General features: G+C 39.6%; 1 protein-coding gene across 1 annotated transcript; it reads left to right on the top strand.

Moving 5' to 3' along the window:
- The first annotated feature begins 1,073 nt into the window (after positions 1-1,073).
- On the top strand, positions 1,074-12,610 carry LOC125347776 (zinc finger protein 12-like). The gene is given in 3 exon segments (XM_048340737.1): positions 1,074-1,154; positions 2,231-2,927; positions 12,570-12,610. Coding segments are annotated over 3 exon segments (819 nt in total).
- Positions 12,611-16,432: the final 3,822 nt, after the last annotated feature.

Genomic DNA, 16,432 nt, shown 5'->3' with positions numbered 1-16,432 from the left:
TATGCGTATCTAAGGGCATAGCTATTAGGCTCTTGTGATCCTCTGCTGTGACTAGCCTAAACCTGTGCTAATTATTCCCTTCGAGGGAAACCATAGAGTCCATGTTTCTTTGAGTCCGGCTCACTTCACTTAGTATAAGTTTTTCCAAGTCCTTCCATTTCCTTATGAATGGGGCTATGTCATTCTTTCTGATAGAGGCATAAAATTCCATTGTGTATATGTACCACATTTTTCTAATCCATTCGTCTACTGAGGGGCACCTGGGTTGGGTCCAAATTCTAGCTATGACAAATTGTTCTCAGATGAATGTTGTGCTGGTCACCTTAATGTGTTCTTGTTTGTGGTCTTTTGTGTAGATGCCCCAAAGTGGGCTGCTTGGTTATAGGATAGCCTTATATTTAGACTTCTGAGGAATCTCCATAGCGCATTCCAGAGTGGCTGAACCAGTTTACATGAAGTAGGGTTCTCTCTTGGCCACATCCCCTCCAACATTTGTTACTGTTTTTCTTTTTTTTATCTTGATAGAGGACATTCTTACTAGGTTGAGGTGGAATCTCAATGTTGTTTGATTTCCATTTGTTTTATAACCAGTGATGTAGAGCACTTTTTCATATGTCTCTTGGCTATTCTCATGTCCTCATCAGAGAAGTCTCTTTTTAAATCTTTAGCTCACTTGTTGGGGGGGCTCTTGGTTCTTTGAGGTTTTGTTTTGGAGGAATTTAATTTTTTTAGTTCTGAATATATTTTAGATATGAGGCCTTTGTCCATTGTAGGGCTGGTAAAGATCTTTTCCCAATCTGTTAACTTTCTGTTTATCTTTGAAGATAAGTCTTTAGCTCAGCAAAAGCTGTGAAGTTTGATGCAGAACTATTTACCCAACCTTTCTTTGATTTGTAGCATTTCTGGGCCTTTATTAAGGAAGTTTCATCCTGTGCCAAGGAGCCCAAGTATTTCTTCTACTCGTTCTTATAGTGTTTTCAGGGTATCTGTTTTTATTTTGATGTCTTTGATCCTCATGTTTACTTGTTTATTTTTTTTGAGGAATCATTTTAGATGTCCTGGAAATTGATGACATGATTAAGAGTTGCGAGGAAAGTCCAGAAGAATGGCCAAGTGAAGTAGCAATCAGCAAAAGCAATCTTGTGGATGAAAGAGTGAGATAAGTGAGAACTTTTCATTTGAGCCATAAACACATGCCAGAGCTGCATAGGAATAGTAGGAAATTCTTAGGAATGAGGACTGAGGCAGCCATTGCATGTCAGAATTTGGTTCTCCATTGTGAGCATGAAGAGATGCATGCTGGATCCGGGCCTGGTCGCTCTCATGTTTATGAAAAATCCCTTAGCCACATGGAGACTTTTAGTCAACATTGCGAGAGTCTCAGTGAGCAGCAGTTTTTCACAGATGATGGAGAAGGGACGATATTAACCTCAAAGACCATATTCTTTAGAAATAATTGTGCTTGTGTTGGAGAAAATCATTATGAATGCAACAAATATGGAAAGTCCTTCAAACATGAGTCAGTTCTAAAAACACATAATAGAATACACATTAATGAGAAACCTTATGAATGTAATAAATGTGAAAATTCCTTCGAGAGCAAGAAAATTATTATCAGACATAACAAAATTCACTCAGGTGAGAGACCTCATATATGTAGCAAATGTGGAAAATCTTTTAGGTTGAGGACAATTTTAAATGCACATAAAAGAATTCACACAGGTGAGAAACCATACGAATGTAACCAATGTGGGAAGTCCTTCACCTGGAAAATGCAACTCAGTATGCATCAGATAACTCATACAGGAGAGAAACCTTATGAATGTAACACATGTGGAAAGTGTTTCATGTGGAAATCGCAACTACTAATGCATCAGAAAACTCACACAGAAGAGAAACCTTATACATGTAACACATGTGGAAAGTCCTTTGTCCAGAAATCATACGTTAGTGTTCATGAGAGAAACCACAAAGGAGAGACATCTTGTAAGTGTAACACGTGTGGAAAGTATTTTTACAATAAATCACACTTTAGTCTTCATGAGAGAACAAATTCAGGAGAGAAACCTTATAAATGTAACACATGTGGAAAGTCTTTTGCCTGGCAATCATATGTTCATGTTCACCAGCGAACTCATACAGGAGAGAAACCTTATAAATGTAACACATGTGGAAATCTTTTACCCGGAAATCATACCTAAGTCGTCATGAGAGAACACATACAGGAGAGAAACCTTATAAATGTAACAAATGTGGAAAGTCTTTTGCCATGAAATCAAAGCTTAGTCTTCATGAGGGAACACATACAGGAGAGAAACCTTATAAATGTAACACATGTGGAAAGTCTTTTGTCTGCATAACACACCTTAGTGCTCATGAGAGAACACATACAGGAGAGAAACCTTATCGATATAATACATGTGGAAAGTCTTTTGTCAGGAAAACAAAGTTTAGTGTTCATGAGAGAACACATACAGGAGAGAAACCTTATGAATGTAACACATGTGGAAAGTCTTTTGCCTGGAAATCATATCTTCATTTTCATGAGAGAACACATACAGAAGAGAAACCTTATAAATGTAACACATGTGGTAAGTCTTTTACCCGGAAATCATACATAAGTGTTCATTAGAGAACACATACAGGAGAGAAACCCTATAAATGTAACACATGTGGAAAGTCTTTTGCCAAGAAAACAAGGCTTAGTCTTCACGAGAGGACACATACAGGAGAGAAAACTTATCAGTGTAACATATGTGGAAGGTCTTTTGCCCATCAATCATGTGTTACTGTTCATGAGAGAACACATACAGGAGAGAAACCTCATAAATGTAACACATGTGGAAAGGCTTTTGCCCAGAAATCATACCTTAGTGCTCATGAGGGAACACATACAGGAGCAAAACCTCAAAAATGTAACAAATGTGGTAAGTCTTTTTCCCGGAAATCATACCTAAGTGTTCATGAGGGAACCCATACATGAGATAAACCAACAAATATCACACAAGTGAAACATCTTTTACACAGAAGACATATCTTAGTATTCATCAGTGAACCCACAGAAGAGAAACCATATGGCCATAACGGGTGTGGAAAGTTTTTAACCCACAAGTCATATCTAAGTACACAGAAGCGAGGTCAAACAAGTGAAAAACTTTTATCTATGTAATCAATGTGGAAAATCACTCACCTGAAAGACACACCTTACTGTTCATGAGAACACATGCATGAGAGAAAGTTTATGTATGTAACACATGTGGGAAGTTTTCACCCAGAAATCCTATCTTCCTGTTCATCAGCAAATATACACAGGAGAGAAACCTTAGGAATGCAGCAAATTTGGAAAGTCCTTCAGGGACAGGTAATCCTTAAGGAAACAACAGAATTCATACCGGTCAGGTATCATATGAATATAACCAATTTGGGAAGTATTTCACCTGGAAAACACAGCTGTGCAAAAGAAGTTAGCAGGGAGTGTAATAACTACTTTGAGAAACACTTCATAATTGCTCACCAACAAAACGTAGGCACGCATAAAACAATATGTGAAGGCATTGAAAAGGAAGAAAATATTAGTACAAAATACAGCCAGGATGAACCTTGAATACAATCAGCTAAATAAAATACACCAGTTAGAAAGGAAGAGCTATAACATGCTGACTCTTATTGAGTGTGCAACGATCAACAAACTCATACACAAAAAGAATGATGCTTCTGGAGATGGATAGAGAGGAACAAGAGCTACCTATTCAATGATCCTAGTGCTTCATATATAGAAATGGAAAATGAGAAATGGTCTAGGTGCATGGAAGCGATGGGAGCCCAAAATAAACATGTACTATCAGTTTTCTTCTGAATACAGAATATCTTTCGGTGCTGTATAATTTTGAGACCCAAATTCTAAAATAATAGCTTTTTCTGTGCTATTCTTGGGATTTGAATTCAGGCTGTGACCACTGTCCCTGGATTCTTATTGCTCAAGACTAGCACTCTTATCACTTGAGCCACGCACCACTTTTGGCTTTTTCTATATATGTGGTACTGAGGAATCAAACTCAACGCTTTATGCATGGTAGGCAAGCACAGTACCACTAGGCCACATTCCCAGCCCCTAAAACCACAGCTTTTACTAATTTGGACCACCTAAATTATTAGCACAGTAACCAATGAAGCTGGATCCTGACTCAAACCTCTCATTGTAGCTACTCTGGAGTCTGTGGTTTGAGGCTTTAGGTTCAGCATCAGTCCATGCAGAAAAGTCAACAAGACTTTATCTGCAATTAAGCAGCAAAAAGTCAGAAGTGGAGTTGTGGCCCAAGTGTTAAAGCACTAGACTTGACTAAAAAAAAGAAAGACCAAGAGAAGAGCATGAGGCTCTGAGTTCAAGCCCCAGTGCTGGAAATAAATTAATGAACAAATAACTAAAACCAAACCCAGAAGCTAGTGCATAAGGGGATCTGTGGCCTTGGGCAACCACATGCCCTGCCATGTCCCCTCTGTGCCGCCATCATGAAAATGGCAATGTAGTTGATGTGCAGCAGTCTGGTGCTGTTTTGCAAAGCCAGAAGAGAGTGGGTTCTCACAGCAGCATCTTTCCTAAGACAGTTCCCCAAAAAGAATGGAGGAGTCAATGGGGAGTTTAGTACACTGAAGGACAGTCCTATAACCCGGCAAAAATTCAATAACTCACCAATTAATATTAATATCTTTCAGTGCAAAAGAGCAGAAAAGAATTTATCCCCAAGTGACAGCTGAAAATTTCCCTTTCACATAGATCAAGGAACTGATCCATGTTAGGCCTGGTTGAGCTAGGGACTTTGCTTACAGTGGTCTGCATGTAATAAGCTGCACTCCACAAGGCTATCAAAATCTCTGTGCTCTGAGCCCATCTCTAGGTTTGTTACTCGGTTTTGTTTAGAGGAGGAAGGGGAATGTTTCTCCTCACACTTTTAAGAATAAAATATCAGCCACCACCTAATTGGTTTTGCCCACTAATTTACAAAATTACATTTCTAATTCAATCAGGGGGCAACCGTCTACTGAGTCTATGAAGTAGCTTTACAAGTATACCTGAAACTCCCTTTATGAAACAAAGCTCTGATAGTTTACATGGACTGAATGTAGGTATAAGAAGCATCAGGGGCTGGGAATATGGCCTAGTGGCAAGAGTGCTTGCCTCATATACATGAAGCCCTGGGTTCAGTCCCCCAGCACCCTATGTACAGAAAATGGCCAGAAGTGGCACTATGGCTCAAGTGGCAGATTGCTAGCCTTGAGCAAAAAGAAACCATGGACAGTGCTCAAGCCCAGAGTGCAAAGCTCGGGACTGGCAAAACAAAACAAAACAAAAAAAACAAACTTCTGTTACAAGAAGCATCAAAGGATCCCTCAAACTCTGGGGGGTGTTGTCCAGATAGATGCCTTCAGTCCTCAGTCTGACATGTGACTCCTGTCTGAATCTGCCCTCTGCATCTCTTGCTGGTTCATCCACTTTGTGGAACAGAGAGTGAAGTACTTGACTGAACATCAGATTAGACCTTAAAAGCCTGTTTGATGTACATGGGATCAAAGAGGAGTTATCCTGGGTGTCATAGCTCATATCTTTATGCCTAGCTACTCAGGGGGCTGAGTCTTGAGGATCAGGTTTGAAGTCATCCTGGGCAAGAAAGTCTGTGAGACTCTCATCTCCACGTAACCATCAGTAAACCGGAAGTGGAGCTGTGGCTCAAGTGGTAGAGCATTTAGCCTAGAGCACAAAAGCTCTGGGCTTGATCCCCCAAGATTATTGAAACTTCACTCATTAGGGGATGTTGAGAAAGCTACAATTTTACTGACATTTGAATTTTTGTTTTATGTGAATAAATTCATCTAGTTGAAAGAGATATTATGCAGTCTCTACAATGTAACTAGGGAACTTTAAAAATCAGAATTGTTTGACTTTAATGGGACTTCTCCCTGCTCTGCTCAAACGGCCCACCGGATGCTAATTTATTCCACAGTTCTCTGCACCCTGTCAGTCCCTTGCTAGACTGATACCCGGTACTCTGTTTTTGTTCAGCATCATCATTATACATAAGTGTTCTCACTTCATTTAAACTAGTTCCAAATATTCTCTAGCATTTAAGAGCTTGACCTGACAAATAGGAGCACGAGTTAAAGCAAGTACGTGGTACTTGTTAGGGGCTAGCGATAGTAAAGCAGCCAGCAACCTGTGACCTTTCTGGAAGGAGCAGCCTTACCACCGCCTGCGTCATGTGGGGACCTGCCAGATTCACAGGCCAATGCTAACTAAAATGATAGGTTGGTTCAAAGAATTACTTTGGGGGACTGGGAATATGGCCTAGTGGCAAGAGTGCTTGCCTTGCAAACAGTTACTACGAGGCAGACTATAACTCCATTGGCCACCTGCCTATGACCTGACATGATTATGCTCTTTCTCTGCAAGTGTTGTAACCTTGGCTACCTGCGTGTGGCCCACCTTGGCCATGTGATATTTGCCTACATAACCTGTCACTGAGCCCAGCCCAGGGTGCTTCTCCCTAGCTCCCAAGTCTGGGCTGTGGCCTTGGATGGCCATTCTGCTTTTTACCTGCCCAATAAACCCATATTGGTACTTGAGGCTGTCTCTGAGTGGTGGCCTGTTGGAGGGATGGAGGATTCCCCCCACTCGGACCCCATTACTATACCAAACACAGATTTGTTAAGGCTTAGCAGAGGATAATAGAGGAGATGTATTTTGGTGTCAAGCACACTAATAAGATCATTGTTGGGGCTGGGAATATGGCCTAGTTGCAAGGAACTTGCCTTGTATACATGAAGCCTTGTGTATGATTCCTCATCCCCACATATACAGAAAAAGCCATAAGTTGCTCTCTGGCTCAAGTGGTAGAGTGCTAGGCTTGAGCAGAAAGAAGCCAGGGACACTGATCAGGCCCTGAATTCAAGCCCCAGGTCTGGCAAAAATTAGAGAAAGGTTTAGATAGGATTTCTTCAAAGTAGATTTCTAGAATCAGGGTATTTTCTTTGGAAATGCTTTATATTACCATTTATACGAATTATAATATCCTGTATTATATTACTCAAAACCATAACCGTTATGGGAATATGGCCTAGTGTCCAGACCCCTTGCCTAGTATACATGAAGCCCTGGGTTCAATTCCTTAGTACTACATATATAGAAAAGGCTAGAAGAGGCACTGTGGCTCAAGTGGCAGAGTGCTAGGCTTGAGCACAAAGGAGCCAGGGATAGTGCTCAGACCCTGAGTCTCAAGTGCCAGGACTGGCAAAAATAAAAAACAAATATACCAGGAACAGCTTCCATTGTACTTTATTATAATTGTGTGTGCTGTTTATTGCAATAAGAACCAGAGCCTAAATGCTTTAAAATTGTCTTTTGTTTTTGCACAAATAAAACTGAAGACACTGTTCTCTTCAGTGGTTTCTTTGTTTAAGTGATGGTGAATATTGTACATGGGTTTTTCTGACATGGAACTACTTTTTACAAGGAAATAATATTCAAATGTTGTTTTGACCTAAAAACTAGAAAGATAAGAAAAGGCCCAGCAACCTGTGCAGATAAGCCCAGAAAACAGGGAAAAGCAAGAGGGTTATCTGTGTGTCCTAAGCAGAACCTCTCAGTGCTAATCCTTCAAAAAGAGGGGCAACCTTGCTTAGTTCTCTGTATCACTACTTATTTGCCATTGCCAAAAAGATACTAGTGGCCATGTGACTTCCTCCAGCTCGAGTTCTTCATGTTGTTTTGTTCCTTGAAAGTCAGTGTTATTGTAGCTGCTAGATAGTAGGTCTGGGGTTTAATAATCTCTAGTGATGTTTACATGATTTCTTCAATTTACCTTCCTGGGTACAGGATGTGAGTTCAAACGTCCTATATGCAAGGACTTCAGAAGGAAGCTGAGATCTGAGGATTTTGTTTCAAAGCCAGCCTGGGTAAGAAATTCCATTAAATACATCTGCAATTAACCACAAGAAATTGGGAAATTGCCCTGTGCCTCAGTGTGGTATAGCTTTAGCCTTGAGCTGAAAGGCTCAGGGACAGTGCCCAGCACCAGAGTTCTATCCTCATTATGAAGCAAAAAATTTTCCTTCCATTAAATTTTTATTGTGGTTAAATACATGTAATATTGACTATTAGCTATTTTCAATAACACAACTGAATGGCAATTATTACATTCACTTAGGCAACATTCCTACTGTCTCCAGAATCTGTCTCAAGGAATCTTCCTGCTTGTAAAACAATGCCCCTTCTTGTCACCCCAGGGCTAAGTACCTACTATGTCTGTGTATTCAACTATTCTGTTTATATTTGATGGTCCTAAGTCTTGATGGAGAGATCAGAAGGGAATGACTCATCTAATTATAATCCCACTGCCCATAACAATAAAGCAAGCTAATTAAAAATAATTGTAGTGGTCACCACATTATTCACAGATCATTGTCAGGCTTACTCTTGCCACCCTGTTGTTTGCACTAGTGTTTCCACAAGGGCCTGTGTACAGCACTGTTGTAGTACTCACTGTATTCTTTTTTTTTTTTTTTTTTTTTTGGCCAGTCCTGGGGCTTGGACTCAGGGCCTGAGCACTGTCCCTGGCTTCTTTTTGCTCAAGGCTAGCACTCTGCCACTTGAGCCACAGCGCCACTCTTCTGGCCGTTTTCTGTATATGTGGTGCTGGGGAATTGAACCCAGGGCCTCATGTATATGAGGCAAGCACTCTTGCCACTAGGCCATATCCCCAGCCCTACTCACTGTATTCTTATCTGGTTTCTCCTCTAGTAACTGCCTTAAAAGGCAGAAGCATTGTAGCCCAAGAATCTAGAAAATGGTAATCATGAAGCTATTTTCACTCAAAAAATGAATGAAATTCACAACAATTTTAGGAGTGAATTCAGTCTACAAGCATCTAATGAGCCATCATAATACTCAAGGGATATCTTTGCAAATAGAACTTGGCATCTTGGGATGGATGAGGTTCCTTGCCTTCCTCTCTTCAGTGCTCCACTCACACCTTCAAGCACACAACTGCTCTTTTCTGCTCAATAATTAAGCCACAGGTTGACTTCAAAATTTTACTACCTAATTGAACATTCCAGTGTCACACGTTTATCTGCCCAGGATTCGTTTGAAATTTAATCCTCAGATCTCAGTCTCCTGAGTCGCTAGAATCAGAGCCATGAGACAGTGCCTGGGTAGGCTTAGGCTGCTTTGAAAACACCTTGGAGAATAAAAGAAAACCTGAGATGGATCTTGTTCAGCCATCCACAACTGTTATGCATACATAATTCACTTCAGTTTCCCTGGTATTCTTTTTGTTTTTGTGGGGGTTTGTTGTTCCCAGTCTTGACCTCAGGGCCTGGGTGCTGTTTCTGAGCTTCGTTTTGCTGAAGGCTAACGTTATACCACTTGAGCCACAGTGCCACTACCAGCTTTTTCTATTTCTGTGGTACTGAGGAATTGAACCCATGGCTTCATGGATGCTAGGCAGGCACTCGACCACTAAGCCACATTCACAGCCCATTTTCCTGGTTTTCTCTTCCTCATATTTGAAACTAGAATATTCCACTTTTTTAAAAATCACTGCAATCATTGACACTATCATCCTCATCTTCATCATTTTGTGAAAGTACTATACATTATGCTTTGAATGCTGGCCTGGTGCACTTTCTAAGCTTTGTGCTGTACTTTGTTTTTTTATTAGTTAATAGGGGTAAAAGTCCCAAAGGTTCTGCCGACACTGGCTTTGAACTGTCATATGAGGTCTTACCCTAATGACTAGCAATGATTACAAGTGTCAACCTCCTGTGTTGCCCTAGGATACTCCACTCTTCGAATGTTCAATGAAAGTCTCTCCAGAGTATAAATACTTGTCACTTTAAGTACATCTCAACAGAAAGGAATTCTACATGTAAAGGTGCATGATTTCTATGGTAATTCAGAATTCCTTAAATGAGGCTCAGAGTGGAGTGTGCAATCCAAATGCATCAGCATTCTTTAGGAATTTGTCAGAAATCCACACTTAAAGAAATTAAAGTATTGATGATCCTTCCTACTCAGTACTTGTAAATTAAAACCAATGATGTCTGCAGATCAGAGTATTGAATTTACCAAATCCTCAGGTTTTATTCTATACTGAAGTTTTGGCATGCTTGGCTTAGTACTCTCCTATTGTCTGCGATCATATATAAGTACTCTAACAGATGGCTAAATCTCAGAATGAAGTAAATCCTACTACATGATTACTTTCTTGGTCTACATATATATACATACAGATGTATATATACACATATATGTATATATACACATATATAATAGAATATTATAAAGCAAAACAATATATTAATAAAACACAATTATAAATATATACTTATGTATATCTCTATTTAATATTACATATGTGTTGGCCTGAGATGGAAAAGACTGATACTTTACTATATATATGTAGCCAAGAACCTTATAGTGAAATCAGGCTATATTTACAAAGTTGGTGTTAGTGGTGACAGTATAGTATTACTGTTTTGTTTTATTATTATTTTTTTTTGCCAGTCCTGGGGCTTGAACTCAGGGCCTGAGCACTGTCACTGGCTTCTTTTGCTCAAGGATAGCACTCTATCACTTGAGCCACAGTGCCACTTCTGGCCTTTTCTATACATGTGGTGTTCAGGGATCGAACCCAGAGCTTCATGTATACAAGTCAAGCACTCTTTCCACTAGGCCATATTCCCAGCCCTAGTATTAAGTGTTTCTTAAAAGTAGAAAAATTCTTCCAATGTTTTCACTACAGATGAATTCTATTTACATATTCTGGGAAGAGAAGAGAGTGCATCCTTGAGATGACAGTTTTTAATAACATATTTATGTTTTGTGCCCAGATGACAAGTTCCGTCCAAGGGGTTTTCATTAGGCTTTTTTGTTCATCATAAGTTCTATTAGCTTATTTATTTGAGGTTCATCAATAGAACTAAATGTACTTTGGGCTTGCATGGCCAATTTTCAAGCACTTCATAGCAATGATTTGTTAATTAATTGAATTAGTGATTTACGTATACTACTGTGATTACATTTGTCTTTCTACCTCAGTAGGTAATGCTTTCTGTATCTATTAATTCATTCAATCATTGTTCTATTTGTTACTAGTACAAAGGTTTTTGTTGATATAGCACATTAGGTTTGCAAGTGCCACCTCAGGTTAACAACATCAAATTATTTTATAGTCACACCCTTGCTCATGTGGTATTCACATTGACTATATTCATACTTTCTCATCTGTGTGACTCCTCTTATGCTGTTGAGTGCTGTTTCCATGTGTTAAGTTCATCGGGTTTTTTAACTGTGAATTCTCTTATGACTTCTTAGAGATGATCAGAGTGTGAAGGCCTTTCCACATTGGTTACATTTATAAGTTTTCTCCCCTGTGTGTGTTCTTTGATGAACACTAACATGTGACTTCCAGGTAAAAGACTTTCCACATTGGTTACATTCATATGATTTCTTTCCACCTTTGTTATTCTTATCAGACGTCTCTGGATATTTGTTCCAATGATTAATAAGATCTATTTTCTTATTGAAAGATTTCTCAGATTCAGTCCATGGACAGGGATGGTTTCCAGTGTGTTCCTTCTGATGTCTACTGACTGTAGGTCTGAAACAGAATGTTTTCCCCCATACAGTGCATTCAGGTGTTTTCCTCACTCCCTGAAATAGTTCTTGGCCAATGACAGCAGATTTACCATTGCTTTCTCTGTATTCATTATGGTTCTGGGAGTGTTCTCCCACACAAACACCATTATTTCTAAAGAATATGGTCTCTGAGTTTAATACCATACCTTCTTTACCACCCTTGAAATACTGCTGCTCATTTGGACTCTCAGAATGTTGAGTAAAATGTTTCATATGGCTAAGGGATTTTTACACTACATGATAGACACCAGGCCTGGATCCAGCATGCATCTCTTCAGGCTCACTGTAGGGAAGCATGTTCTGACATGCAATGGATTCCTCAGTCCTCATTTCTATGGAGTGCCCATTATTCCTACTCAGCACTCGCATGTGTTTTGAACTCAAATTAAAAGCTCTAACTAATCTCACTATTTTCTCCACAGCATTGCTATTGGTGACTGCTACTTCACACATCCATTCAACGGGAATTTCCTGGCAAGTTTTAATATGTTATCCATTCCTTGGACATCTAAAATGATACATCCAAAAATAAGGGAAAAAACATGAATGAGATCCAAACAGCTTTTAATGTAAAACTAACGAAAGTTCTGCACATAATAATTATTATAGACTTTAAGATATCAATACTAGGAATTAATGAGAAATACATGCTTAATCCCTAAAGAATTACGGAAGAAATTCATAATAATATTTTACAATGTTTTTCCGTTTTACTTGTTGTGTTTTTACAGCAAAAGAAAAAAGTACTCAAATTACACAGTTAAGAGTTTTATAGGAATAATTTTATGGTGAGGATTTACAATCTCCCATTAGCATTCCTTCAGTTACTCACACAAATAAGTTTTGATATCGAAAAATACTTGCTGTGTTTTCACAGGTTCTACCAAACATGGCATCTACATACTTGAAAAAAGATGACATCTCTATTAAATATGCACTCTGCACACCAACTGTCAGTTTTCTATGAATAATAGAGTATATAGAAGAGGGTGGGAAAATAGCTTTTTGGTTGACTGCTTGCTTATCATGCATCAAACCCTGGTTGAATAAATCAGTATCACATAAACAGAAATGACAAGTAGTCACGTTGTGGCTCAAGTGGTAGAGTGCTTTTCTTGAGCTAGGGCAGCTCAGGTAGTGTGCCCAGGCACCCAGTTCAAGACCTATTACTGGAAAACTACAACAACGACGACGACGATGAAAAACCATAGGATTTAACTCTTGCACTGCTTTTTTTTTGCCTAGAATTGCTTTGGCAATCTAGGTCTTTTACTGTTCCATATGAATTTATGGATTGGTGTAACCCCTTTTGATGTGAAAAGAATATATGAAATTTGTGGATAGGAATGGGAAGGGATAACATGGTAGAGAACTAAAGGGGTAATATTGTCAAGAAGCATTGTTCTCAAATCCTGACTAATGGAATTGTAACCCCTTTTGATGACTACTTACCCTCAAAAGAATCTTGTTCTTAATAATGAATCAATTTAAGATGAAATACTGAGAAGCTAACATTTTTCCTTAAACACCACAGAAAGAATCCAGGTAGGTATGTACCTATTCAATCAGAAAGCCATAAGGGTAATTTTTCCCTCTGTTTTTACTCTACCAAATGTATACTACATCTTACTACTTGTCTCTATCATCACTTGGATTTCTGTAAGCATCTCTTAACTACTCCTTGTTCCTCATTTTCTCCCACTTTCTAATTTTTATATTTCTGCCAGAATTAATTTTTAGAAAACCGCATCTTAGTTGTGTTTTGGCACAATTAACTAAAGGGAGCTACAAGAGATGATAGTAGTGGTGACAGATATTCATCCTCCTGAGAACTTCACTTCAGCCACCAGAGCAGTGAGAAAATGCATGCTCTTCACATCATCTAAAGTGGTGTTTTACTCTTATTTACTCAGCAGAACACCAGAATGGGCTGAGAGTGAATCAATCATAAGTGACTCATCACCAGTCATTAAATATAAAAAAGAGAACGGTCATTTGAGGTTAGTTATTCAAAACCGCATCTAGTCCAATACAAAACAAAGCATTTAATGAACATTTCATACTCAACTACATTCACTTACAACAAGGTAAAGAAATTCCTGACAGCATGTTATATTCAGAGAATGTTGTACATAAAGGAAGAGTCAGTTCTGTGGTGCATATTGAGCTTTCACTTCTAGCTGGAAGATTTTCCACATTTGTCATATTCATAAGGTTTCTTCTGGTGTGTTCATTGTGCACATTGAAAGTGGACTTCTGTGTGAAAGATTTTCTACATTTGTTACATTCATAGTTTCTCATCTGTGTGATTTCTCTTATGCTTCTGGAGTGCTGACTGCTGGGTGAAGGACTTTCCACATGTGTTACATTCATGGGGAGGGGCTGGCTGTGTAGGTAAATATTTCTTCTGCCAACAGCCACCCTGGGAAGGGTTGCTAACCTCTAGGACGTGCACATGTGTGAATGTGTGTGTGTGTGTGTGTGTGTGTGTGTGTGTGTTCTCTGGGTGGAAAGCCCCTCGCACTTAACACATTCTCAAAAGGTCCATGGAAACAGACTTGAAGTGATATGCTATGAATCTTCCTGACTGGGCTCCTGGTGACCTTTCCTCACACCTGCTTTTCTAAAAGATTAAGAAAAAGACATGGAGAAACATGTGAGAGATGTCTACCAAGTAAATCTGAGACACAGGTGCCCATGGATTTTTAAGACCTTTATAGATGTTCTCCTAATGAGATACAACATGGCTTCTATTAATCTGTACTGGTGATCCCTAGAATTTTTTTTCAACTTTGGGGACAAAACTCCAAAATATTGCACAAATGTAGGTTGGTATCAGCCTGGGGCTAAGCCCTGTGTTCCTCCATAAGCTCTACTTGGGGAGCTGCAGGCAGCTACCCCACAGGTACTTCTCCCTCCACTAAAGGGGTGCTAATCACCCTTTATTTTCAGGCTGGGTTCTTTGTTTTGTGTGTGTGTGTGTGTGTGTGTGTGTGTGTGTGTGTGTGTGTGTGTAGGTACATACACACACATAACCAATAAAAAACAATGAAATTGTTTCTCTCTAACTCTGCCACTACCAAAAGTGGAAAACAAGAGGATACAACTTTCTGAAAATAAAAATGCAAGTGTTTCTTGTAAGTTCTATTCCTATACATACAAAATAGCAGGCACCTCATTCATTTACAGTAATATTTGCTACTTTTAAGCATGTTCATATTTTTTCAGATTTGCTCTCCTGTAAAGTGCAGTTCCTCACAGGGCAAGTTGATACCACTGATGCATGCAGACAGATTTTCTATCCCATGACAGCCAGACAATCCAGAGAAAGGAACGACTCAAGCTAATCCTCCATAGTTTTCTTTAGGAGAAAAGAAGGTATCTTTACTTCAACTACTCATTCAGAAAACACTAAGGATCTGCTAAGCACAAGACATTGTCTGACACTAAGCAGATATAAAACTGAAGATAACCCTTTAACACTTCCTTAGGAGACTCAACCTCCTTGCTTAAACTACTGGATGACCTCTGTACATGGCACATACTTTTATCATTCCCCTTTTTAGTCTAATTTAAGATATGCCTATTAGTCTCTCCTCAGCAATAACTGGAAGTTGATAAAGGAAGTCAGTGCTTATTCCCACACTGCTGTACTCTAGAGGATGGGACTAGCCCATCCTCACTTGCACTGTTTCGAGTGTTGACCACCTTCTCTTTTTAGAACACAGGTTCTCACTTCTTCCTAAGACAGGCCCCACTCAGATTCATCCTTCCTTCTGTGCCCCCTTCACAGACCACTTTCTCTCCCTGTTCACATTCCACTCAGCTCTGCCCTGGCTTACTGCACACATCCTTTCCTCCTCAGTGAGCTCTGGGTGCTGGAATTACCAATCACATGACAAATACTTGTCTTCTGAGCTCCAGGCCCAGTCTCTACCCAGAGGTCTCAAAAGGCATCTTAAAAACTCCATTAATGGGGGCTGGGGATATAGCCTAGTGGCAAGAGTGCCTACCTCGGATACACGAGGCCCTAGGTTCGATTCCCCAGCACCACATATACAGAAAACGGCCAGAAGCGGCGCTGTGGCTCAAGTGGCAGAGTGCTAGCCTTGAGCGGGAAGAAGCCAGGGACAGTGCTCAGGCCCTGAGTCCAAGGCCCAGGACTGGCAAAAAAAAAAAAAAAAAACTCCATTAATGGGCTGGGAATATGGCCTAAGTGGCAGGAGTGCTTGCCTCGTATACATGAGGCCCTCGGTTCGATTCCTCAGCACCACATATATAGAAAATGGCCAGAAGTTATGCTGAGGCTCAAGTGGTAGAGTGCTAGCCTTGTGCAAAAAGAAGCCAGGGACAGTGCTCAGTCCCTGAGGCAAGCTCCAGGGCTGGCAAAAAATAAAATAAATAAATTTTTAGAAAAGAAAAAAAAACTCCATTTATGATCTTTCTCCCCAGACTATGTCTTCCTCACAGCTGCAGATCTATGAATGATAACACTGTCTACTCAAGGACACAAGTTACAAACTGGGTCTTTAATCATCTCATAACACTTCAAACACTTCTGCAATGTGTCCACTATCTTTTCAGATTAATTTCTAACCCATATCAGAATCTTGTTCCCCCCTCCCATCACACAAATAGGATGTTCTCATATTTTCTTAAAACCCTTCAGACACATTTTATTACACTCTGAAGACCTGACTCCACCATGTCTCAAGGGCTCTTTACGACTCAGTTCCTGCT

Source organism: Perognathus longimembris, chromosome 3 (genome assembly GCF_023159225.1).
Source record: "Perognathus longimembris pacificus isolate PPM17 chromosome 3, ASM2315922v1, whole genome shotgun sequence".
Lineage (NCBI taxonomy): Eukaryota > Metazoa > Chordata > Mammalia > Rodentia > Heteromyidae > Perognathus > Perognathus longimembris.
This window is presented reverse-complemented; position numbering and strand designations above follow the sequence as displayed.